The following is a 27,336-nucleotide window of genomic DNA, read 5'->3' on the forward strand; positions in this document are numbered from 1 at the left end:
GGGCCGCGCCGCGTCGCCGGTGGAGACGACCGCGGTGGCGGCGCCTGCGTGGAGCGGCGACGGCGGCGAAGACTCCCGGGACCGGGCCGGGGAGCGCAGGGCCATGGCCGAGGCGGCCGCAGCTCCGGTAAGAGCGGCGCGCGAGGGCTGCGGGGACCCAGGAAGATGAGGGAGGGCCGAGGATGGGGCCCGGCGCCCGGCTCTGGCTCACGTTTGCGCACCGCGCCCGGGACCGCGAGTCTGCGGACGCGCCCGGCCCGCGGCTCCCCCCGGCCCTGCGCTTCCGGGGTGATGCTGTGGGTCTCCGGCCCCGCCGCCCCGCCGCGCCTCGCGTCAGTCTGCAGGCATGGGAAGCGGGGCGCGGGGCCAGGCGTGGATCCCCCCACACCCACCCACCCAGGACGCGGGAGGCCCCGAGGCCGCCTCCGCTCGGGGGAGGCCGGCGCGGGGCGCAGCGTGGGTTCGCTGCGCCAGTGCGTGTTTACTGCGGGCCCGGCCGGGCACCGTTGCCTGGGCCACGAGGCAAACGGACGAGCCCGGCCCGCCGCGCCCCCGCCCGCGGCGCCCCCGCACGCAGGCCCCGCAGACGCCATGGTCAGTATTACGCGGAAGCATCTTCTCCAGGGGAGGTGATTGGGCAGGTCAGGAGCCCCAACGGGTCCACGGAGCCAAGGCTGGACAGGGGGTAGAAAGGAGAAGAGAGAGCCTCAGGGGCTGGGAATGAAGCCAAGGAAGATGACATTCCCCCCCCCCCTCTGGATCTTTTGTCCCTCCTCAAAAAAATCAAGGTGAATTCTATAGAAAGTGACTCATCAGACTTTTAAGTTCCCGTCAGACACCAGCAGCTCAAGCCTAAAGACTCAGGAGGCTGTGTTCTGAGGGTCCTGGTGTGGGGCAGAAAGGCCACGAGACATGTATCTCCAGTTAACCAGCCAAAAGCCCAGAAGTGAAGCTGTGGCTCAAGTGGTAGAGCCTTGGGGTGGGGAAGGACTGATAGCACCTAGACCCTGAGTTCAAGGCCCAGTGTTGACATTAAAAACAAACAGCAAAAGGAAAAACTTTAAATTCCCTAGTAGGCATATTTAATATGTGCCTGTATATATATATATAGATAGATAGATAGATATAGATATAGATATAGATATAGATATTTTTTGTGGGTCATGGGATTTGAACTCTGCCTGAGCACTGTCCCTGAGCTCTTCAGCTCAAGGCCACTGTCTTACCCTTGAGCCAAGCCCCACTTCCTGTTTTCTTGAGGTTAACTGGAGGTAAGAGCCTCAGGTCCTTTTGTGCCTGGGCTGGCTTTGAACCTTGATCCTCAGATCTCAGCCTCCTGAGTAGCTAGGTTTACAGGCATGAGCCACCGCACTTGGCTGATACCTGTGATCTTTCAGGAAAATCATGAGTTCAAGGTCAGCTTGGGCTAATTAATAAATTCCTGTCTGTCAAATAGATCAAGAAGATTAATGATGTTTTTAACCCAAATGTGTGAAAAATATTATTTCAGCATTACAGAATTATTAATGTGCAAGGCACAAGCTCTCACTTATAATCCTAACTACTCAGAAGACTGAGATCTGAGGATTGAGGTTGGAAGCCAACACCAGCAAAACAATTTTTAGTAAACAAATCCAAGAAGCTCTCAGCTCCAATTAACCAACAAAAAGAAGCAGAGGTATAGCTCAAGTAATAGAACTCCAGCCTTGAGTGAAATAGTTAAGTGCACAAAACCCTGATTTCGAGTCCCAGCACTGGGGAATTTATATGTATGTGTGCTGCATTTCAAGTGCTCAATGACCGCATGGAACTGGTGGTTGTAGTTCTAAATAGGGAAAATCTGTTGCATAGAGAATTGGGAAATGATGGGTTATATAGTAAGTAGCTCACGTCTGCAATCCCAGCACTCTGGAGACAGAGGTCAGCCTGGCCTGGCCTACAGAGTAAGACTTCATCTCAGAAAGATTTAGGAAATAGTGAAATAACTTGGTATTCAGAATGTATGTAGAAAATGGCTTTAGCTGGGGCTGGGAGTTTAGCCTAGTGGTAGAGTGCCTGCCTAGCATGCACAAAGACCTGGGTTCGATTCCTCAGTACCACATACAAAGAAAAAGCCAGAAATGGTGTGGTGGCTCAGGGTAGAACACTAGCCTTGAGGAAAGCCCAAGGACAGTGCTCAGGCCCTGAGCTCAAGCCCAGGACTGGCAAAAAAAAAAAAAAAAAAAAAAGAAAATGGCTTTAGCTCGGATAAATTTTTTTCTTTTGGGAAGAAAAGACAGCATGTATTGACCGATAAATTTCAGGTGGGAAAGTATATAAAGTCTGGATTTTTTTTTTTTTCACAAAGTAGGAGGCCATGTGACCTGAAAGTGAGGACAGGAGTGGGTATGGGCTGTGATTGCTGACTCAGCAAACCCAGCAGCTCCATTTTCCTGCCAGACCTACTGAGTCAAAATCTGGATTTTTAACTTGCTTTCTAGATGATTCTCATATACGTTAGTTTGAGGGTTTGTAGCCACTGCATGGGATGGGGAAAGCTCTGTGCGTTGTTACAGACAGCTGAGAAGAAGGGAGGTCATGCCAGCGTGGTCATCGTACCTCTCATTTGCAGTAGAAATTTCTTCCTGCTATGCCAGCTTTTTGTGTCAAAATATGTTCAGTGATTATTTTCTTGGAAAGAGCTAGTTCACAAATTATGTATTATAGACTAAAATTTACTAGCCTGAAAATTTCCATGTGTTGATTTCAATCTGCCCTATTGAGTGACAGTCTAATATCAAGTTTGTTTTGCCTTTTGTTTTAGAATCCTTAAATATTTGACAATATTCTCTCTAGACTCAGCATCTTCAGTTTGTTCGGTTATTACTGGGTTGAGGGGTGGAGCCAGAGCAGACATTGATAACGGATTTTTCAGAAGGCTCTGGTATCAGGGAAACTTGCGAAGAGTCCTTCTGCACTTTTGCCATTTCCAGAGAGAGGAGACAACAGAAGCCTGAGCCCGTGAGCCTTAGAGCAGAGGAAACATGCCAGAATGGGGCTTAAAAAGCCACTTTCCACCAGGCACTAGTGGCTCATGCCAGTAATCCTAGCTGCTCAGGAGACTGAGATCTGAGGATCACGGTTTGAAGCCAGCCTGAGCAGAAAGATCGCTATGAGACTTTTTTCTTTGTGCCATCCTGAGGCTTGAGCTCTGTCCTTGGGATTTCTCAAGGCTAGAGCTCTATCATTTGAGCCACAGCACCATTTCCAGCTTTTTCTATGAATATGTGGTACCGAGGAATCAAACCCAAGTCTTCGTGCATGCTAGGCAAGCACTCTACTACTAGGCCAAACTCCCGGCCACTTGAGCTCAAAGAGGGTCAGGGACTCTGTCTAGTCCCTGAATAAAAGCCCCACAACCAAAAAAAAAAAAAAAAAGCCAGTTTTACTTACTATCTTTCTGAATCCATTCCTGAACCACCAAAACAATTCTGTTGGCTTTTGATGTCAATGAGCCCCAGAAATGAGCTCCAAAACCATTGAATTAATCTCAGTGGGACAGTTCAACATTCCTTGTATGACTGTGGCTTGAACTGAGGGTTCCTTATAAGACTCAATGTCTTGTCCCATCTTTCCATTCATTGCACACAGACTTCGGAATGGGACACCGAGTGCCTTACGTCGCTGCAGCCCCTTTCTCTCCCCGTGGCCCCAGCTGCAAATGAGGCTCACCTGCAAACAGCAGCCATCTCCCTATGGACGGTGGTGGCTGCCGTGCAGGCCATCGAGAGGAAGGTGGAGGTCCACAGCCGGCGACTGCTACATCTAGAAGGCAGGACAGGGACAGCTGAGAAGAAGCTAGCCAGCTGTGAAAAGACAGTATCTGAGCTGGGGAACCAGCTGGAGGGCAAGTGGGCCGTGCTGGGGACCCTGCTGCAGGAGTATGGGCTGCTGCAGCGGCGCCTGGAAAATCTGGAGAACCTGCTGAGAAACAGGAACTTCTGGATTCTGCGGCTGCCCCCCGGTGTTAAAGGAGATGTACCAAAGGTAATATTTTCCTTCCAGGTATAAAATGGTACCACTTGACCTGACACTAGCAGTAAGAGGCAATCTTGGTCAGTAAGTTACTTTTATACTTTTTTTTTTTGCCAGTCCTGGGCTTGAGCTCAGGGCCTGAGCACTGTCCTTGGATTTTCTCAAGGCTAGAGCTCTACCACTTGAGCCTCAGCACCACTTCCGGCTTTTTTCTATGTATGTGGTACCGAGGAATCGAACCCAGGTCTTCATGCATGCTAGGCAAGCACTTTAACCACTAGGCCAAACTCCCGGCCACTTTTATACTTTTTGTTTCTCTTTGAGAACTCTTCAGATGTCTCATTCTGAAGGTACCATGAGGTGTTTTGGGAAGCTTAGTGCATGTTTAGAATCCTGGGGAAGACTTCCCCAGCTACAGGTGTCCATCTAGGAGATGGGTTTTTTTTTTTTTTTTTCCTCTTACGCATTCTCCTACCTTATACATGAGTCACTTCTGGTGTTTTGGTTTTTGCCAGTCCCGGGGCTTGAACTCAGGACCTGAGCACTTTGGACACTTTTTCTTAAGGCTAGTGCTCTGCCACTTGAGCCACAGCGCCACTTACAACTTTTTTTTTTTTTGTCAGTGGTGGGGCTTAGACTCTGGGCCTGGACACCGACCCTGAGCTCTTCAGCTCAAGGCTACGACCCTACCCTGGGAGTCATTGCTCCACTTCCAGTTTTCTAGTGGTTGATTAAAGATAAGAGTCTCTCGGTCTTTAGTGTCTGGGCTGGCTTTGAACTGAGATCCTTAGATCTCAGCCTCCTGAGTAGCTAAGATTACAGGTGTGAGCCCCCGTACTTGGCCCAGCTTTTTCTGAGTATATGTTACTGAGGAATTGAACCCGTGCATGCGAGTTGGGCACTCTATCATTAGGCTATACTCCCAACTCTACATAAGTCACTTCTATCTTTGCTAATCTGGCTGCCAGAATTTTGGTGAGGAAGCTAAATTCAGTATCATTTAAATCAGTTAGTTTGAATGTGCTGGCAATTCTGGTAAAAAACTGGAGACAGACAGGTAAGATGGCTCACGCCTGTAATCCTAGCTACTCAGGAGGCTGAGATCTGAGGATCTGGTTCAAAGCCAGCCCCGGCTCTAAAGACTGTGAGACTCTTATCTCCAGTTAAGCACTAGAAAATGGGAAGTGGGGCTGTGGCTCCAGGGGTAGGGCCATAGCATTGAGCTGAAGAGCTCAGGGACACCACCCAGGCCCAGAATTTAAGCATTATGATCCCCCCTACCCCCCACAAAAGCTACAGACAAGACAAGGTAAGCTGCATGTAAGGGTTGGGGATTTTGTATGGATCTAGGATGGATATAGATCTTGTCCTTTATGGGATGCTAGGACACAGACCTCATTCCAAATGTGGCAGACAATCTCGACACGAATGTCCATCAAGCCTTTACTCATTTGTTCAGCAAACATTTCTTGAACACTTATTATTTGCTTGATTTACCTCCTGAAGACATAGCAGTGAATAGTTTACTGTTAGGTTATCCAATGGCTTATATTTTACTGGGAGAAGAAAAAAAATAAGCCACATACAAATACATTCAAGCGCTTTGGTGAAAGTAAAGCAGAATGCATTCTGGTGATCTGTTTTCAAGAAAATATCTGTTTACTTCTCTGCCTTTTGGCTAAGATCAAGTGCAAAAGCATGGCAGAAAAGTCCTCAGTGAGCAACTAATATTTAAGCTGAAGAAGAACTTCTGGGAAAGGCCCAATTTTGAGAAGATCTGCAGAAATGCTTTCCAGATAGAACTGAATAGCTGTTGCTAGGTCCCTGAGGTACAACACATTTGTAACAGGAAAAGAGAAAAGACAGCTGATACAAGTACTTGAAGAGGAACATGATTGGAGAAAATGATAGAGTATCAACATTTAATAGTACATTAGTGTCATCTGGCCAGGTGTTGTAATGGCATGAATATAATTATAATCTCAGCCAGGCACTAGTGACTCACGCTTGTAATCCTAGCTCATTTAGGAGAGCTGAGGATCACGGTTCAAAGCCAGCCTGAACATCGAAGTCCTTGAGACTCTTATCTCCAATTAACCCACCAGAAAACTGGAGTGGTGTTGTGGCTCAAGTGGTAGAGCCTTAGCCTTGAGCTAAAGACCTCAGAGACAGCTCTCAGGCCCAGAGTTAAAAGCCCATGGCTGACCAGAGCAAATAAACAAATCTCAGCCTTTGAAAGGTTGAGGCAGGAAAATCTGGGTTTTGAGGCCAGACTGGTCTACATAATGAGACTGCCTTTAAAAAACAAGCAAAAAAACCTCCCCTGGTAGGTAGGATTCAATTTTTTTTATTTTTTTTTTTTTTAGAGGTACCTAGATAGAACACAAGCAGGAATACTTTTTAAAGCTTTCAAGAGATTCTGTGTGACCATGGTTGTAATATCAAGGTGTCTGCCTTTATACACAGACACCTAAAATGAGAAAAGTTACTCCTACTGATGGAGGGCATGCAAGACCAAGAAAAAGAACCAGAATTTGAAACTGAGCCAGTGAGGATGATTGGAGAGTTTAAGGAGGATTTTGGCTGGTTTGGCTTGGAGTAGTGCCAGCTACTCTGGAGAATGGGTCATGGGAGCAAGAACAAAGCAAGGATGAAGCAGTGATGTAGCCTTAACATTAGGAAGGTGAGAGGCGGATGGCACTCTCAGGGCAACCGTGGTGGAGTGTGGAGACAGCAGTGGATAGAGGCGCATGTCTTGACAGGGGAAATGGTAATAGGACTTATTGATGGAAATTTTAAATGAGGAGTTAAAAACAGTAATCAATGAAAATTCACTGTGGAATAATTGACTTAAGTGCTTTACTTATTTTAAGACATATAATTTTCATAAGAGCCCTAACTTGTTCAAGATAGAAGGTTACTAAGTATAAAGTGCAGAGATGTATTTTAACCTAGTCGGCTCCAGAGCATATATTCTCAAAAAGCGCCCTTAGTAGGCTCTCGGCTTTCTTCCAAGTAGGGCATTCCATGAGAATACCTTGGGAGAGTGTGGCCTTCATAGGAAAGAACAGCTCTCCTTGGGCAGTGTTATGAAATGTCTGTGATATATTCAAGAGGGATAGTAAGGAGATTCAGACTCCAGGATGAAATCTGGGGTTGATGGAGATAGATGGTGACCTCCGTTATGCCTTTGGGAGAAATCATCTCATAAGAGAAAGTGGAGGCACATGAGACCCTGAGGACCACGTTCCAGGAATAGAAGAGCCAACGGAAGACAGGCAGTAGGAGAGGTACACTAGGGGAAGGAAACATACATAAACTGGTATAGTCACAGAGACATTCGTGTTGAACATGTCACTGGGAGGTCGAGAAAGACAGGACTACTGTGGATCTCATAGGAATTGACAAGAATTGTCTACATGGAGAGATGGCAACAGAAAATGAAGTGGAGGGATTGGGAATGAGACTTAATGGAAGAGTGCTTGCCTAGCATGCATAAAGCCCTGGGTTTAATTCTTCAGTACCATAAAAACAAAGAGCTGGACGTGGCACTGTGGCTCATGTGATAGAGTGCTAGCCTTGAGCAAATGAAGCACAGGGACAGTGCCCAGGCCCTGAATTCAAGCCTTAGGACTGGAGAAAGGAAGAAGGGAGGGGAGGAAGAGAGAGGGGGAGGAGGGAGGAAGGAAGGGAGAGAGAAATGAAACAGAGTTGGAAAAGTGAATGGGAAGAGAGAAACTGGGAAGAATGCTGGTCATGGTAGTGCATGCCTGTCATACGAGCATTCCAGAGGCACAGGAGGGAGGGTTGTTGAGAGTGAGATCAGCCTGGACTTACGCAGAGCTTCAGGCCAGTGTGAACTACCTAACAAAGACCCTGACTCAAAACCCACCACCAAGCCTGGTGCTGGTGGTTCTCGCTTGTAATCTTAGATTTTTCTAGAAGTTTCTGGACTCTTCTTTGTCTGGATGATAGTATGAAATATCACAGTGATGTGCAGCGATGTGTCTAGGCAGGGATCTATTCTTTAATACTATTATTCCGTGCAGTCAGTCTGCCCTGAACATTTGTATTCTCCAAGAAAATGTTGCTCAGGTTGGCTTCTAGTTTGTGGGCGTAAGCCAGCTTCCCACATTACCCTGCCAAGCATGACAGGCAGGGACCAGCGTTCCTTATCTTTCATCTGTCTTTTCTTTTTTTTTTTTCCTTGTGGATCATGGGGCTTGAACCCGGCCTGAGCTCTGTCCCTGAGCTCTTCAGCTCAAGGATACTGCCCTACCCTTGAGCCAAGCCCCACTTCCCATTTTCTAGAGATTAATTGGAGATAAGGGTCTCAGGTTCTTTTGGCCAGGCTGGCTTTGAACCTTGATCCTTAGCCTACTGAGTAGCTAGGATTACAAGTGTGAGCCATCGTTCCCGGCTTCTTTCATCTGTCTTTGTGGTCTATATTCTGAGAGAGTATCCTAATTTTATCCTCCAGTTCTTTCACTGAATTTTTAATTATGGAAAAATGTATGCACATATGAAGATAAACACATTTTGTTTGTCAAGTGTCTCTTGTTTGCATATAGTCATACTCTTGGGCAGAAACCATATTTTAATTATCTTAGAGCTGAGGGAAAACTTTCTGTGTAGTAAATACTCAGAATATTGAGTTGTGTGACTTAAATATGGCTTTGCAATTGTTTCTAACGGAGTGACTGGTTATAAGGAATGGCCTCTGTCATCCCCAAACTCATAGTCCTAGAGTATATCGCCATACCACTTGAAAACACTGGAAACTAGAAGCTGGGCTATAACTGAGGTGTTCCAGTATGGTCTCACTATCTCACATAGTGTTTTGCAGCTAAGTAAAGACCCTTAAAGCCTTACTGAATAGGAACTTGTAGGGGTAGGCAGCATTCTGAGGGCAGTCTCTCCAGGCCTCTCTACCGAGAAAGAGAAGATTGTCTGGTACCAGTTTCCCTGTCTTCAGCGTTTTCCCGAGATACCTTAGATTTCCCCAGGAGTGGAGTCCTGGCCTTCCCCAGCCTCTTTTCTCCTCTTCCTTGAAGCTCAGTTTCACCCTTGCTCCACCTTCCCTTTGGTATTGTGAACTCATTTCTTCTCCAATCTAACATTTTTCAAAAGCTTTGTTTGCTTGGTAGTACGCGGTTTGGACTGGAGGCCTCAGGTGAACTGTCTCCAGTTCCTGCTCTCCCACTTTCTCTTGGTTGACCTTCCTTCTTGCTGCTCTGCCTCCTTTTTGTTGAGGTACCTGTCTGGGATGGTGGGCTCTGCCAGCACCCGAGTATAGGATCACTGGTGCCTTGGTAAGATGAATTGAGTGGACGTGGTTGATTGGGGCTGGAAACCCACACCCACCCTATATCTGGCCAGAATTCTTGTCACAATTAACTCTTTCCTGCACTAACTCAGTGAATGTGCTCTTAATTTAGCTTGCTGAAGCTTTGCCTTAGTAAAAAGGAAATGGGCAATGTTTCTGAAAAGAAGATTGGAACAGGAAGTAATCCAGAACTTTAGCCTGGTTGCCATCTCATAAGTATCCACTGTGTACAAATCCTGACACTTTTCCTACTGATGAGGCAGTAGACTGACGAGTCCGCAGTCTGAGTTCCAAATATAATGCCTGCCGAGGGGGAGGATGTGAACACTGGAAAGCTAGTTATGAAACTTTGAAAGCAGACATGCAAGGTTGAAGAATGAATAGTACATGAAGTTACCAAATGAACTCAAAATGAACTTACTGAAGTGACAAGCAAGCATACCATGAAAACGTCAGGCTAAACTTGAACAGCTAAGAGAGAGATTAATTAGGATTACAAAAGGTTAGACTAGACGGGTACTGGTGGCTCTTGCCTGTAATCCTATCTATTTAGAAGCCTGAGACCTGAGGATCGTGATTTACAGCCAGCTCAGGCAGGGAAGTCTGTGAGACACTTTTTTTTTTTTTTTTCCCCAGTCCTGGGGCTTGGACTTAGGGTCTGGGCACTGTCCTTGAGCTTTCTCAAGGCTAGCATTCTACCACTTGAGCCACAGCACCATTTTTGGCTTTTTCTGTGTATGCCATACCAAGGAATTGAGCCCAGGGCTTCGTGCATGCTAGACAAGCTCTACTAGTAGGCCACGCTTCTGGCCCCTCTGTGAGACTTATCCTCAGTTAACCACTGAAAACCAGAAGTGGCACTGTGTCTCAAAGTGGTATAGCACTAGCCTTGAGTGAAAGTTCAGAGACAGTATCCAGACCTGAGTTCAAGTCCCACAACTGACCAAAAGATAAAAGAAAAATGAAACCATCAGTTATGAACAGCACAAAACTAGAATTATCAGGAGCCCAAATACAGCAAGAATTTAAAGTTCCAACGAGAAAATGTATTTTTGATGTAGATATAGAAGTAAAATAGTAGAGAGTAGAATGTAAGCTTCTTTGTGGATATGTTTCTCAAATCAGAATCTAAATACCCAAGTCTGGGGTGTATGCCAGTGGTGGAGAACTTGCTTGACATGTATGAAGCCTGAGTTCAGTCCTTAAGATAACAACAAAACAAGCAAAACACCAAAGACATACGCAAAACAAGACAACACCAAAGACAAATCCTGAACACCAGAAAGAATGTAAATATTATAGAAGATAAATACTGGGCTGGGAGTGTGGCCTAGTGGTAAAGAACTTGTTGTCTAGCATGCTTGAAGCCCTGGCTTCCATTCCTTGATACTACATACACAGAAAAAGCTGAAAGTGGTGCTGTGGCTCAAGTGGTAGAGCATTATCCTTGAGAAAGCTCCAGGCCCTGAGTTCAAGCCCCAGGACTGGCATTTTTTTTTTTTTTGTCGGTCGTGGTGTTTGGACTCAGCCTGGATGCTGTCCCTGAGCTCTTCAGCTCAAGGCTACTGCCCTACCACTTGAGCCATAGCCCCATTTCCAGTTTTGTATAGATTAATTGGAAATAAGAGTCTCACGGTCTTTAATGCCTCGACTGGCTTTGAGCCTTGATCCTCAGATTTCAACCTCCTGAGTAGCTAGGATTACAAGCGTGAGCCACTACGCCTGCCTGGCAAAAATTTTTGAAAAAAAATTTTTGAAAAAAAGAAAGACAGATATTGTGAGTCAGAGATTGCACAATTGGAGAATGAGACTTCTACTACCAGCTGCTTAATGCTGACCTCACAAAAGATAAAAATGAGTAGAGTGATTTATCAAGAAAGAGTCTACTTATCTCAGAAATTAATACACCCAGAGGCTGAATAGCAGCAGACTAAGGGCTGAAAAAGAACTCTGATGTTCAGGAAGAAAATGTCTAACGAATACAGATCTGGCCACTTCCAGATTTCTAGAGGTTGACTCCGCTTGAAGGGCTCACTGCTCGGAAAAACTGTTGCACGTAGGCTGGGGCTATAGCCCAGTGTACCATGGGTGAAGCCTTGGGTTTGATCCTTGATACACAAAACAAAAACTATAATCCAGCAACCCAAGGTACCATTTAAATCAGCAATTTAAAATGAGGAAGAGGTAAGAACATTTACCAAACAAATATTCAAACTGGATATAACAGAACTGGAGGCAACAAAATCCAAGAGTAAAACTAGAAAGAGAAAATTATGATTCACAGTGAACTGGGTGGATAGAAAATGGAATTCTCAAATTAGCTGTTGAAGATCACAGTGTTCCTAGAGAAGGCTCAGAATCTGGACATCAGTGGCCCATTCCTCTAATCTCAGGCAAGCTACTCAGAAGGCTGAGATCCAGAGGATTGAAAGAAAGGTCTTACAGATTCCACTGCTAACCAAAAACTAGGCTGAAGGTGTAGCTCAGGTGGTAGAGTGCCAGTTGTGATTAAACAAGTTGAGCAAGCACAGAGTCCTGCGTTCAAGCCCCTGTCCTGGCAGGCAAAAAAAAAAAAAAAAAAAAAAAAAAGCTGAGCTCAGTGATGTACACATATAATTCCTATTACTTGGGAAGTTGGGTCTAAGAATTTCAGACCGTTTTAACAACATGACAAGACCCCATCTCTTAAAAAAGAAAAAGTGAATTAGCATGTGAAGCATATACTGCCAAGGTACAAGATATCAAAAATTTGTGGTATTAAGAAGTGGAAAGCTAAGTGGTGTGCTTGTGGCTCACGCCTGTAATTATAGTTATCAGGGGGCTGAGATCTGAGAATCAAGGTTCAAAGCCACCCAGGCTGGAAATTCTGTGTGACTCTTGAGTTAACCACCAGAAAACTGGAAGTGGAGCTGTGGCTCAAAGTGACAAGAGCACACTGGTGTGATGGCCCACGTATGTTATCCTAGTTACTCAGGAGGCTGCAACTGGAGGATCCCGAATGAAAGCCAGCCTGGGCACTAAAGAACTAGAGACATTGCCAATTAATCTCTAGAAAACTGAAACTGGGGCTGTGGCTCAAGGAGTAGGGCAGTAGCCTTGAGCTGAAGAGCTCAGGGACAGCGCCCAGGCCCAGAGTTCAAGTCCCATGACCCACAAAAAAAAAAGTGATAGAGCACTAGCCTTGAGCAAAATTGCTCAGAGACAGTGCCTAGGCCCTGACTGGCCTCATAACTGACAAAAAAGAGAAGAAGAACAACAACAAAAAAACTAGAATTTGAGAACCTAACTCGAGATTAGCATATTTAGAGAATATAGTTTTAGTTCAACACATTTAGGAACTGGAAGGATGTCCAAAGTATCAGCGTGAAGAGAGGTAACTTTCCAACAATGGCAAAAGAGCTTGCCAGAAAGGAACTTCTGGACATTGCAGCAACAAATTATGAACACAGGAACTGGAGAGAAGTAAACATCTCTTTTTTTCTCTCTCTCTCTTTTTTTGGGGGGGCTGGGACTCTGGGTCTGAGTAATGTCCTTGGGCATTCCTCACGGGTAGCGCTCCACCACTTGAACCACAGTACCACTTCTAACTTTTTCTGTGCATGTGGTACCAAGGAATTGAACCCAGGTCTTTGTGCATGCTAGGCAAGCCCTCTACCACTAGGCCATGCTTCCGGTCCCAAGAAGTGAACATTTCTGATCTAAAATAGTGAATCACTAGTTTGTAGTGATGCCAGTATTCCTCACTTGTGTAGTCAGAGAATAAATTTCCGAATTCAAACCAAATGCCGAAGGAAACCAGAAAAGTAAAACAAAAATACGAAAACTTTAGAAGCAAAGCTGAAAAGTGTAGTTAGAAATTGAAGATCTTGAAAGAAGAACAGACACCGTAATTTCATGACTGCATCACGGAGATGAAGCATATAATCAAGTGAGAAGGAACCACGGTAAGCTGCAGTGACCTGGCAGGAGACAGTCTTTTGATAACATAATGAAGAGATTGCAGAAGACAGTGGAAGTCTTAGAGGTCCATAGAAAATAGGAAACAAAATCAAATTTGACAAAATATCAGCCAAGCTCTGGTGGCTCACACCCATAATCCTAGCTACTCAGAAGGCTGAATCACAGTCAAGGCCAGCCTGTCCAGAAAACGTCCATGAGACTCATCTCTAGTTAAACAACGATAAAACTCCACCCACAGAAATAGAGCTGTGACTAAAGTGGCTTTCCCTAACCTTGAACAAAAGAAGCTCAGGGATAGTACACAGACCTTGAGTTCAAGTCCCAGGACTGGCACAAAAAAAGACAAAACACCTGTAGTCCTAGTTACTCAGGGGGCTGAGATCTGAGAATCTGAGGATTCCAAGCCAGTCTGGGAAGGAAAGTCCACGAGACTAATCTTTCATTTTTTTGGTCAGTTGTGGGGCTCGAACTCTGGGCCTGGGTGCTGTCCTTGGGCTCTTCAGCTCAAGGCTACTGCCCTACCCCTTGAGCCTCAGCACTACTTCTGGTTTGCTAGTGATTAATTGGAGATAGGAGTTTCGTGGTCTTTAGTGCCTAGGCTGGCTTTGAACTGCAATCTTCAGATCTCAGCCTCTTGAGTAGCTAGAGTTACAGGCATGACCCACTGCACCCTGCTCATGAGACTAATCTTAACTTCCCAAAAGCCAGATGCAGAGCTGTGCTCAAGTGGTAAAGCACTATCCTTGAGAAAGAAAGAAAAAGCTCAGGAGCAGCACCCAGATCTTAAGTTCAAACCCCAGGACCAGCACAGGAAAAAAGAAAAAACATTGCCAGCCAGGTACAAGTGGATCATGCTCTTATCCTAGCTACTCAGAAGGCTGAAGGTTCAAAGCCGTCCTTGGCAGAAAAGTGTGGAAGACTCCATCTCCAATTAGCCAGCGAAATTCCAGATTGATGGTGTGGTTCAAGTAGTAAAGTGCCATCCATAAGTAAGAAAGCCAAATGAAAGCTTGAAACCGAGTTCAAGCCCGAATACCATTCCTGCCCATCCATTTGGAGAATTCATAAAGCTAGTGCACAGGCTAGGTGCATAGCCTAGTGGTAGAGTGCTCACCTAGCATGCATGAAGCCCTGGTTTTGATTCCTCTGTAGTACATACTCAGAAAAAGCTGATTGGCACTGTGGCTCAAGTGGCGCAGCACTAGCCTTAAGCCTGAAGTGTCCAGGGACAGTGCCCAGGCCCTGAGTTCAAGCCCCAAGACTGGCTCAAAAAAAAAAAAAAAAAAAGGAAGGAGAGCTAGTCCACAGCATTCTTCGGACCTTTTTTCCCCCAAGAAATAAAAAACTGACCTATTTGGCAGTAAAAAAGGAGATGCATTTAGAAAACATCACCGAACTGTATTCAAAGAGACGGAGATGCAGGTAGTGTGGCCTAGTGGTAGAGTGCTACTCTAGCATGCACAAAGTGCTGGTCTAGCATGCACAAAGGGCCCTGGATTTGATTCCTTGATACTACATACACAGAAAAAGCCGGAAATGATGCTGTGGCTCAAGGTAGAGTGCTAGCTTTGAGAAAACTCAAGGAAAGTGCTCAGGTCCTGAGTTCAAGCCTTAGGACTGGAAAAAGAGAGAGGGAAGGAGGAAAGGAATGTGAATAGACATCTTTCAAAACCTCAGGCAAGCTAGCCATTGTTGGCTTACACCTGTACTAAGTACTCAGGAAAATCTCAAGTTTGAGGCCAGCCTGGGCTACGTATCATTGTATATAGCTATCAGAATGTGCTGTGGAAAATATTTAAAAGGAAACATAGAACACAGTTGGTGAGTTCTGTGGTCCTTGGGCAGGAAGCCCCAAACCTTCCCATTTCTAGGCCAGTTAATGAGAATTTATCCATAGTTCCTTTACCTACCAAATATGATTTCAGAAACCACCTTGCTTTTCAAATGACCAAGCAACTGCTGTGCACTCAGATTTCAAGCAAATAAATACTTTGAGCACTCCCTTAGCCCACGTAAAGCTATATTATTAAGTGGTAAGAAGTAGACACAAAGCTTTGGGAATCTATGTAGGAGAATATGCATCACAATTTGTATTATGAATGCATGTACTGTATATATGTAATTTATATAAACAAAATAAAAATATGCAACATTGAAGAGATGAAGGTTAGTCTGTGATTTAAGATCTCACACTTGAGTCTCACTACTTGGGAAAAGCAAATTGAAGATTTAAAGTCGTGACTGAAAAATTTGGAGGAACAGGTAAAGACAAAATATTAAAACAGTACTGGTGGGTTACACCTGTAATCCTAGCTACTCAGGAGGCTGAGATCTGAGGATCATGCTTGAAACCACCAGCTCAAGAAGGAAAGTCTGTGAGACTCTTTTTTTTTTTTTTTTGCCAGTCCTGGGCTTGAGCTCAGTGCCTGAGCACTGTCCTTGGACTTTCTCAAGGCTAGAGCTCTTCTGCTTGAGCCTCAGCACCACTTCCGGCTTTTTTTTTTTCCAGTCCTGGGCTTGAGCTCAGGGCCTGAGCACTGTCCTTGGACTTTCTCAAGGCTAGAGCTCTACCACGTGAGCCTCAGCACCACTTCTGGCTTTTTTCTATGTATGTGGTACCGAGGAATCGAACCCAGGTCTTCATGCATGCTAGGCAAGCACTTTAACCACTAGGCCAAACTCCCGGCCCCTGTGAGACTCTTATCTCTACTAAACTACAGGAAAATAAATAAAGCTGGAAGTGTACCTGGGACTCAGGTTGTTAGTGCTAGCCTTGAGCACAAAAGCTCAGGGACAGTGCCCAGGCCCAGCAAGAAATAAAAGAATAAAAATAAATTCAAGGTTTTGAAAAAGTCTTAAGGATCAACAGAGAAGATAGACATATTGAATTTTGAAGTTAATTTTGGTTCTATACAGGCTTCTGACATGAACCCTATGAGCTTTCAGTCACGAGGCAAAGAGCTTTCCTTTTCTCATACAGATGGCTCACGCCTGTAATCCTAGCTACTCAGGAGGCTGAGATCTGAGAATCACGGTTCAAAGCCAGCCCAGGCATGAAGTCTGTGTGAATGCTCTTATCTCGTCACCCACCAGAAAACCAGAAGTGGCACTGGCTCAAAGTGGTAGAGTGGTAGCCTTGAGCTGAAGAGCCCAGGTACAGTACCTAGGCCCAGAGTTCAAGCCCCATGACTGACTTAAAAAAAAAAAAAAGAAGGAGCAGCATTAGAAATAATACAAAAGAGAGGCTGGGAGTTTGACCAAGTGGTAGAGTGCTTGCCTACCATGCATAAAGACCTGGGTATCACATACATAGAAAAGGCCAGGAATGGTACTGTGGCTCAAGTGGTAGAGCCCTAGCCTAGAGAAGGTCCAAGGACAGTGCGAAGGCCCTGAGTTCAAGCTCTGGGACTGGCAAAAGGAAAAAGAAAGAAAGAAAAAAAAAATAACATACTTCCGCCAAGACAGCCGACATGAGCCGAATTCCCAGCAAGAAGCTCTTCAACAAGATCGCTGGGTATGCCACGCACCTGTTGAAGAGGATTCCGAGAGGCCCGGTGCAGGGCATTTCCATCAAGCTGCAGGAGAGAAAAAGGAGGGATAACTACATCCCAGAGGTCTCAGCCTTGGATCAGGAATCACTGAAGCTCCTGGACTTAGGCAGCCTCTCCAACCTGCCCGTCACGAGACACCAAAATAAAATAACACAAAAGAAAGGGAGCCTACTCTAGGAGGTGATAGTCTTAGACAAAGGCAGATCGAAGTAGGTAACGTGAAATCCAGAGCTGGAAATGTAACACGAGCAGCACTGAGATGCTCTCACTGCAGAACACTTGAGTGTGCTCGGGTTAGCTACACGCTGTGCTGCATGAGGCCTGTACTAATGACAGAACGGTAAACAGTTTCAAAGCTTTTTAGAGTGCAAAGTAACAACTCTTGGTGATTACAAAAAAAAGGAAAGTAAGTACTGGGGAATTGTGTTGGAGGGACCAACCCCTGTGATTGTCCTTTTAGGTGCCTGTGGCCTTTGATGACGTCTCTATCTACTTTTCCACTCCCGAGTGGGAAAAATTAGAAGAATGGCAAAAGGAACTTTACAAGAATATCATGAAGGGCAACTACGAGTCTCTCATCTCCATGGGTAAGGGTGGTCGGCTGTTTTGTTTTGTGGGAAGAGACAGCACACTCAGAAGGGCTCAGAGAGCCCCTTTCTTCTAGGTCCTCATTCTCTGTCCTGATGTACTTCAGAGTCTGGTTCCAAGCCAGAGGCCAGTTCACATGTGCTAAATAGGAATCATAATCTTTCCATTTGAGAGAGATCAGAAAACAAAGTTCAGGATTCTGAGTGGGTTATCTTTAGTTTTCTCTTCAGTGCTCGCACTTGAGGCGCACTGCCACTTGTAAAGTGGGAAGAGCCAGTCTCATACAAGTGCTTTCTTACATACCACCTTTCCCCTTCCCTCTTTCTTGAGTAGATGTCATAAATAGTTGGAGGTGGATGAAAGGGTCAAGTGAAATTCCGAGGACTATGGGCCTCAAAGGATTCAGCTTAGCTTTGATAGCAATTAGTTGTCATTCTCATTTATCTGTCTCTTTTTTCCTCTCCTAGATTACGCTATGAGTCAACCTGATGTTTTATCCCAGATTCAACCAGAAGGAGAACATAATACAGAGAACCAGGCAGTGCCAGAGGAAAGTACAATTCCCACAGATCCCAGTGAAGGTAAGTGGGAAAGGGGATTATCTACTCTTCAGCTCCCCTTCTTGGTCAGAAAAGGGGGGTTAAGGGACCTGGAGTTTGGTCTAGTGGTAGAGTGCCTGCCTAGCATGCACAAAGACCCAGTTTCAATTCCTCAGTACCACATACATAAAAAAGCTGGAAGTGGTGCTTTAGAAAGCCCCTGGATTGGCAAAAAAGAAAAGGGGGATTAGCACAAAGAAAGTGGGGCTGTGGGCTTCCAAAGCAATTCAGTGATAAAGACAACTAGATTGGGGGTTTTTGAGGGGGAGAGAGTGTTAATTTTTTTTTCAGTCCTGGGGCTTGAACTCAGGGCCTGGGCACTGTTCCTTAGCTTCTTTTGCTCAAGGCTAGCACTCTACCACATGAGCCACAGCACTACTTCCAGCTTTTTCTGTGTCTGTGGTATTGAGGAATCAAACGCAGGGCTTCATGCATGCTAGGCAAGCATTCTACCATTAAGTCACAGCCCAGACTATTTTTAAGTTTCTTTCTTTCTTTTTTTTTTTTTGGTCGGTCATGGGACTTGAACTCTGGGCCTGGGCGCTGTCCCTGAGTTCTTCAGCTCAGCTCAAGGCTAGCTCTCTACCACGTTGAGCCACAGTGCTACTTCTGGTTTTCTGGTGGGTAATTGGAGATGAGAACATTCTCATGAACTCACCTGCCTGGAATAGCTTTGAACTGTCATCTTCAGATCGCAGCCTTCTGAGTATCTAGGATTACAGGCGTGAGCCACTGGTGCCCAACTCTGTTTTTTAATTTCAACAAGAATATTTTATCTTCTGATTCAAGTGCCCAAGGCCATTTCTTTTCCTTTTTTGTCAGTTATGGAGCTTGAACTCAGGACCTGGGTACTGTCACTGATCTTCTTTTGCTTAAACTAGCACTTGAGCCACAGCTCCGCTTCTGATTTCTTTCTCCTTCCTTCCTTCCTTCCTTCCTTCCTTCCTTCCTTCCTTCCTTCCTTCCTTCCTTCCTTCCTTCCTTTCTCTTTCTCTCTCTCTCTCTTTGTCTCCTTTCTTTCCTTCTTTCTTTCTTTTTTGTGGGTCATGGGGCTTGAACTCAGCCTGGATACTGTCCCTGAGCACTTCAGCTCAAGGCTACCACCCTACCCTTGAGCCAAGCCCCACTTCCAGTTTTTTAGAGATTAATTGGAGATAAAGAGTCTCAGGTCCTTTTGTGCCTGGGCTGGCTTTGAACCTTGATCCTCAGATCTTAGCCTCCTGAGTAGTAGGATTACAGCCATGAGCCAACGCCCCAGCCCTGATTTCTTTTCTTTCCTGCAAATAGAGCCTGGTCTTTCAACATCTGATATTCTGTCATGGATTAAACAAGAGGAAGAGCCACAGGTTGGGGCCCCTCAAGAAGCCAAGGAGAGTGACATGTATAAAGGAACCTTCCCTGGTGAGTAACAGCGAAAGAGGTGGTCATGTCCAGATCCAACTCCCACACCAAGAGTCATAGAACAAAACAAAACAAAGCTGCCAAGCTGGGCACTGGTGGCTCATCGTCTTTCCTATTCGGGAGGCTAAGATCTGAGGACCGTGGTTCAAAGCCAGCCCAGGCAGGAAGGTCTGTGACTTATCTCCAATTAACAACCAAAACATCAGAAGTTGCACTGTGGCTCAAAGTCAGAGTGCTAGCTTTGAGCACAAAGAACTCAGGCTCCAAGTTCAAACCCTACAACCGGAAAAAAAAAATGAGGCTGGGGAGTTGGCTTAGTGGTAGAGTGCGTGCTAGGAGCTGGGTTCGATTCCTCAGTACCACATACTTAGAAAAAAGCTGGAAGTGGTGCTGTGGCTCAAGTGGTAGAGCTCTAGCCTTGAGAAAGCCCAAGGACAGTGCTCAGGCCCTGAGTTCAAGACCAGGACTGGCAAAAAAAGAAAAAGAAAAAAAACAAGGCCGGGAGTTTGGCCTAGAGGTAGAGTGCTTGCCTAGCATGCACGAAGACCCGGGTTCGATTCCTTGGTACCACATACATAGCAAAAAGCCAGAAGTGGTGCTGAGGCTCAAGTGGTAGAGCTCTAGCCTTGAGAAAGTCCAAGGACAGTGCTCAGGCCCTGAGCCCAAACCCAGGACTGACAAAAAAGAAAAAAAAAAAAAAAGAAAGAAAACAAAAACAAAAAATAAAGTAACTGCAGCTGATAGGAGACTAGAAGCAAGGAAGTAGAGGGGGAAAACATACTCAGCTAATTTATAAATGAAGCAAAAATCATTGAGATAAATTTTAACTGAGAAAACTTTTTTTTTTTTTTTGCCAGTCCTGGGGATTGAACTCAGGGCCTGGACAATTTTTGCTCAAGGCTAGCACTCTGCCACTTGAGCCACAGTGCCACTTCCGGCTTTTTCTGTGTATGTGGTTCTGGGGAATCGATTCCAGGGCATCATTCATGCATGCTAGGGTGAGCACGCTACCACTAGGCCATAATCCCGGCTCAGTCTTTTTTTTTTTTTTTTTTTTGAGAAAACATATTCTTGATTTTTTTTTTTTTTTTTTGGCCAGTCCTGGCTTAAACTCAAGGCCTGCGCACTATCCCTGGGCTTTCTCAAGGCTAGAGCTCTACCACTGAGCCACAGCACCACTTCCGGCTTTTTTAATGTATGTGGTACCAAGGAACCGAACCCGGCTCTTCGTGCGTGCTAGGCAAGCACTCCACCACTAGACCAGACTCCTTGCCCCCCATATCTCAAATATTAGGCCAGTGTGCTTCCATGGAGAACTCCCAGCCTTCTTTTTATTAATTTTTTTTTTATTGTGCCACTCTTGGGGATTGAACTCAGGGCCTGAGCACTGTCCTTGAGCTTTCTCAAGGCTAGAGCTCTACCACTTCAGCCACAGCACCACTTCTAGCGTTTTCTGTGTGTCTGGGTACCAAGGTACTGAATCCAGGCTTCGTGTATACTAGACAAGCACTCTACTTCTAAGCCACACTCCTGGCCCCCATGAGATTATTTAGCCCCAGTAAAACACCAGAAAAACTGAAGCTGTGGCTTTGGTGGTAGAGCATCAGCCTTGAGTGAAAAAGCCCAATTAGAGAGGATCATACCCTGAGTTCAAGTCCTAGTATCAGCACTAAAAAGGACGAGGAGAAAGAGGAGAAATTTAGACTAAGGGCACACATATCAATTGTAAGCACGTCTATTAAGTGCCAGGGACACCTGGGATGGTTGACGTATGAAAAAATGTCCCTGAGCTTCTTTTGCTCAAGGCTAGCGCTCTACCTCTTGAGCCACAGAACCATGTCTGGCTTTTCCTGTGTATGTGGTACTGAGGAATGGAACCCAGGTCTTGGTGCATGCAAGGCATGGAGCACTCTACCGCTAAGCCGCGTTCCCAGCAACGTTTTAGGGCCAGGTAAGGCATTGCACGGCGCTTGCTGCCAGGCCTGCCTTGATAAGCCTGACTCTGTGGTCCTTTCTTTTAGGTGAGGACCTTGTGGTAAAAGCGGAAGGCCTGGCACCCACCCTGTGTTCCGAGGTTCCCCCCGCCTTCTCTGCCACCCCAGCACCCGCTGCGAAGGATGCGTTTTCAGAGGTAGCCTTCAAAAGCCAGCAGTCTGTCCCGGTGACACATTTTGGATGTGCCACCGCTGAGCTGCCCGAAGCCCCTGAGGGACAGGTGACGTTTACTCAGCTGGGCAGCTACCCCGTCCCAGCTCCGGTTGGGGAGCAGGTGTTCTCGTGCCACCACTGTGGCAAGAGTCTCAGCCAAGACATGCTGCTGACGCACCAGTGTGGCCACGCTGGTGACCCCCCCTTGCCCTGTGCCCAGTGCCCCAAGCACTTCCCCGCCCAGGCCGACCTTGGCAGCCCCTCCCAGGACCGTGTGCGCGCGGCCGCGCCCCCGACCTGCCCGCACTGCGCCCGGACCTTCACCCACCCCTCAAGACTCACCTACCACCTTCGGGTCCACAGCAGCACGGAGCGCCCCTTCCCCTGCCCGGACTGCCCCAAGCGCTTCGCCGACCAGGCGCGGCTCGCCAGCCACCGCCGGGCCCACGCCGGCGAGCGGCCCTTCCGCTGCGCGCAGTGCGGCCGCAGCTTCAGCCTGAAGCTCAGCCTGCTGCTGCACCAGCGGGGGCACGCGCAGGAGCGCCCCTTCTCCTGCCCGCAGTGCGGCATCGACTTCCACGGCCACTCGGCCCTCATCCGCCACCAGATGATCCACACCGGCGAGCGGCCCTACCCGTGCCCGGACTGCAGCAAGAGCTTCATGCGCAAGGAGCACCTGCTGAACCACCGGCGGCTGCACACGGGCGAGCGGCCCTTCCCCTGCGCGCACTGCGGCAAGAGCTTCATCCGCAAGCACCACCTCATGAAGCACCAGCGCATCCACACCGGCGAGCGCCCCTACCCCTGCGCGCTCTGCGGCCGGAGCTTCCGCTACAAGCAGACGCTCAAGGACCACCTGCGGTCGGGGCACAGCGGGGGCTGCGCCGGGGACGGGGAGCCCTCCTGCGCAGCACAGCCTCCTGACCCCGCGGCGCCCCTCTTGACTGTGCTCGAACCCCCCTCCGGCCTGGGGGTTGGCGCCGAGGCTCTGGAGCCCGGGCAGTGGTACGGGGAAGGGAGTGGAGGGGCCGTCCTGTAGGCCTGTGCAGGGAGTCATGACGGATTGTGTATGGCTACCGTGGGGTAGAGAGGCCAGGAGGAAGCCCGCAAGCCCCTCCAACTCCCCCAGAAATGAGCACCTGGTTCACCAAGGAATCTGGGGGTTCCCCACACTCAACGAGAGGCATTGTTGGTGTTTTGGAACTTCGAGGTAGTAGTCCAAGAATACTACTTTTGAAATCCAGCAGATTTGTAAAGTGCTGTAAAGTCTAGCACCTTCATCTTTTCAGAGATTCCACGAAGTTAGGCATTATGTAGATGGCAGCGAGGTTGAGAAGATTGGTCTTCGGGTTATCTTACGGGATAGGAGAGTGAGAGTAGACTGAGTCTCAGGTAGACACAGGTGTGTGGGAACAGCCCCCAAGCTTGAAGCCTAGGAGAGCGCTCAGAGCCTTTTATTCTTTGCTGTTGAGGTGACTGGTGGGAGAATGTGCTTCGTCGGCTGCTCATGTTGCTGCATTCTAGAAACCAGCTACGCGCTGCTCCCATCTGCATAGTCACATTCCCCGGGACGTGACTCACACTGCCTTCTGGGAGTCTGTGAACACTGATTCTGAGTGAAAAAGAAATCTGGCTTTCATAGTTTGTTTAGGGGAACAGTTCTTAGCTCTTACAGGCTTGATTGTGGCGCATTCAGACTCTTACTGGCATCGAATCTGCCAGAAACCTTTACCAGGATCTTGGTCACAACAGAGTTCTCAGCTCAACTTTAATGGCTTGAGATCCCAGAGAAATAGCTGGCATAGCAGTGACAGAGTATCCTAAAGTCTATGCCTAAACCATGTTTTTTGAAGTCATCTTATGTTAAAATATCCCATTTCCGAGCCAGAAAGTTTGGTTTGTATTCCTGGTTTCTGATTCTCTTTTACAGTCACTGGCAACAAAGATCACACTACTTTCCAGAAGCAGTAAGGTGTTTCAAAATGAGCCATTGATTGAGCTCTGGGCTTTTGTTTCCTCAGTATTGTGGCACTGGTGTGGTAATGTGGCACTCTTGAGCCATCAGGGGTATCTGTACCCCACCTACACCTTGCCCATGACAATAGGCACAGAGGCACGACTGAGGGCTAGACATCATGTGTAGACACAGACAACCTACCCTGCCTGTTGTGCTTTCAGGGACCTGGACTGCTGTGTGTTCTTTTCTTGGGGGTCACTCCGTTATCTGGAAGCTCTGGAGCCTGGTCTGTTCCTAAGCTTCTTTGCAGCTGGGTAGAAGTCCTTTTCCCTTTATTGCTCTCAAATTTTCCTCTGTAAAACAAGGTTAAGGAGGAACATAAGCCTCTAGAGATTTTTAAAAGAGGAAAAACATTGTGTGATATATTCCTATGACACTAGTTTTTTTCCTCCTCTTTGGCTTTTGTCCAAATGAGACTGTAAAATCAAAGCAGAGAAGCTCTTGTACAAATGACTAAAATCAGTTTGATTTGTTGTTTTTTTCCTCTAAGGAGCCTAACATAGAAGACAGAATATAGAATCCCTACACCTTGGGCAGAAAAGATAATTCCCGAATCCTTTTATGATGTCTGGAACAAGGCCTGGGAATATTTAGACAGCATTTTTCTTGAAAAGTGGTAAGGAAGGGATGTTTTCTCCTCCCTGAGTCTGACTTTCATTCTACCTCCGTACGTGTAACCATGTTACCAAGCATGTAACCATGCTAGGAAAATGTTTACTCACTTACCTGTGGTCCTAGGAAGGTTCTGTCTGAACATGCAGCAACGCAAGATACTTTTTTGCAGGGGGTAACTGGGGTTGAACTCAGGGCCTTGTGTTTGCTAGGCAGGTTCTGTACCACTTGAGTCATACCTCTAGTCCCTTTTGTTTTAGCTACTTTTCAGATTGTGTCTTATATATTTTTTCCTGGAGCTGGCCTTAGAGCAGCTCCTTGCTCCTCCTACTTATGTGTTTAATATGGATGGGAGAGCAGACTTGTACCACCGTGTCTAGAAAGGCAATCACTTTTTTGCAGTGCACACAATATCAAGAACCATGGGTGCCATAAGAATTGTGTGGCCGTAGGCAGTGGAAAAGACCCGTGAGGATGGACACGGCAGATAGCAGATCCTAAGTGTACTGGGGTGAAGAGCTTTCTAGCCAGAGTGCAGCCCACCCCATGGAAAATGTAGGTGTTCTGGTTCTCGCTGCCTTGGTGAGTGAGCCATTAGGACACTGGTGTGAGATTCAACTTTGCTTTGCATCTTGACCTCCCGGTGAAAGGGAAAAAGTCAAAGCACTATCCGTAGGTGGAGAGAAGGGATTGTCAGAGAAGGGATTCCTGCTCACTTGTGAGATGCGGGAAGTTCATTTTACCTAGGACATGGGTTAGTAAAGCTAGAGAAACGGGTGCCTAGAAATGCTGAGGGTGGCTCCCATGGCCCCTTCTATGAAGCTTCAACGTTAGCAAAAAGCAACCATAGTTGAAAAGCCAGTCAAGCAAGAGCCATGAACGGACCATCACAGAGGGGAGAATGTGAGACCTAATCCTCGGCCTGTTCTCTACGTCAGTACTGCCAGCTAGAGCTAGAGCATTCCAGGCCAGTTCTGCAGAGACCATGTGCTGAAGATCCAAAACTGGATTCCTAGCAAAGGCAGGGCAAAGCCCAACAGAAAATTTTGAGCACGTACAGGAGAAACTCTTATCCCATCAAGTGCAGTGGAAGAAGCCCATGGGTCTTGGCTGTCAGGACCAGATGCCACAAGGAGGAGGGAACCCTAGAAGCATGTCCCCTGTCTGTCACCCTCTGGACCATTCCATATATGCTCCATCTCCTTTGGAGTGTGTCCAGGTGTTAACCACATTCACGCTTAGCTGGCAAAGGTTTTTCATCATCACCCTTACCCAACCCTCTAATATGGAAGCAAATAGAAATTGCTCAGTTATGTAGAATGTGAGTGAAGATTCTATTTGTTGGTGTTTTAATGTAAGCAATTTATTTGAAAAGGAAAACTATGAAAGAAAGTAGGGGAGGAGTGAATGCCCCCACCCCCACCCATGCCTATGCTGGGTTTGAACTCAGGGCCTCATGCTCTTATTCCACTTGCTTGTTCATAATGGACATTTTCCCCCTCGAGCCATGCCTCTAGTCCTGAATTTTTCTGGTTAATAGGAGATGGAGTCTGTCAGATATTTTTTTTGCTTGGGCTGGCTTTGAATTTTGATCTTTGAAAGCCACTGAAACAACTAAGATTACAGAAAGGAACCACTGTGTCCGGCTCTGCTGGATGTGTGATGGCTGAAACACTGATGCTCTATGCAGGGCACGGCATAACTTCATGCTCAGCCTGGCTTCGTGAATAATAAGGTCAGCAAAGTTCCCGGTAAGGACTCGCCCTGGGTTCTCTTGAGAGGTCCCTGCCTATCTCAGCCAAATTTATCAGGCAATACCTGCTTGCCTTTTCAGTCCCCAAGAGCCTCATTGAGTTTTTCTGTGTGTGGTCCTGGGGCTGGAACTCAGGGCCTAGGTGCTGTCCCTGGGTCTTTTGCTCAAGGCTAGCATTCTACCACTTGACGGCTCCATTTCCTTAGTGGTTAATTGGAAATAAAAGTCTTGTAGACATTCCTACCTGGGCTGTCTCTGAACCTTGATCCTCAATCTCAGCTTCTTTTTCTCAACTTGGGCGCTTTCCTGGGGCTCCTTTTGCTCAAGGCTAGTGTTCTACTACTTGAGCCACAGGGCCACTTCTGGCTTTTTCTCTGATTAATTGGAGCTAAGAGTCTCATCCACTTTCCTGCTCAGGCTGACAGCAAGCCCATCCTCAGATTTTAGCTTCTGAGTAGCTAGGATTACAGGTGTGAGCTACCACTCCCAGGACCCTTTATTCCAAATGGGCTAAAAAGCTCAATTTTGTATTAGACTTCCAGTGATAAGGCCGGGTCCTCTTCTACCTGTGTCTGAACTTCTTAGAGAACAAACAGCCTTCTCAGCATCTGCCTGAGGCTGCTTAGTAGCAAGGAATAAAAAGTCCCCCAAAGACTTAGGAGGACCTCTGATGCCATCAGATATGTATTTTGTTACTCTTCTGAGCAGTTGATAGGTATTTCTAGCCCTGCATTTTTTTTTTTTGGAGCAAAGGAGCATTTACTTCCCACACAGGGTGTGTATACACAAGCCATTTTGGGTTTTGATAAATTTCAGTTCCTACAGACGAGATAGGTGAGACTGGTGAGGATAGGGTGGGACAAGAGAGTGGGCTGTGCCTTACCGTACCATGAATGCTGCCACGAATTATACGGCATTAAAGGCTAAGATCTAGAACTCTGGAGTCAGACCTAGATTCATAGGCAGGATGACCTATTTGAGCCATATGTTCTTTATAAAATAAGGATGACAATATCCATGTTCCTGAGATGTTGGGGCCTAAGAGGAGACCAGAGCAAGGTTTTTAGTGCAGAGCCACAGCACAGAGGAATGGTTTTGTAGGGACAAAATGTGAGGAAGTCGTAAAGCCAGGAGGAAGTGGAGGTGGCGGATTCCAGAGCCCATGCTGCACGTTTGAAGCACAGGGTTGCTGGTGCCTCACCCGACCATATTTTGCCCCTATTTAACTCTCCTCTTCTCTTCCCCCTATATCTCCCTGCTCCCATACATTTCTGGACACAACCCCATTTAGCTCTCTTTTTTCCCCCCCTGTAATATTTCTGTAAGATTTCCCATCTGGGAAATCTTGAGCATGATTCCGTAGCAGG

At 46.7% G+C, this 27,336-nt stretch overlaps 1 protein-coding gene across 1 annotated transcript; it reads left to right on the plus strand.

Annotated features, from left to right (window-relative positions):
- On the plus strand, positions 1-27,134 carry Znf398 (zinc finger protein 398). Its single transcript, XM_090333496.1, has 6 exons — positions 1-127; positions 3,631-4,026; positions 17,312-17,438; positions 17,907-18,020; positions 19,326-19,439; positions 21,461-27,134. The coding sequence occupies exons 1-6, from the start codon at positions 104-106 to the stop codon at positions 22,624-22,626; spliced, it is 1,941 nt and encodes a 646-aa protein (XP_090189622.1). The 5' UTR covers positions 1-103; the 3' UTR covers positions 22,627-27,134.
- The last annotated feature ends 202 nt before the right edge of the window (positions 27,135-27,336 follow it).

The sequence above is a fragment of the Megascapheus bottae genome, chromosome 5 (assembly GCF_031878675.1).
Source record: "Megascapheus bottae isolate mThoBot1 chromosome 5, mThoBot2.hap1, whole genome shotgun sequence".
NCBI lineage: Eukaryota > Metazoa > Chordata > Mammalia > Rodentia > Geomyidae > Megascapheus > Megascapheus bottae.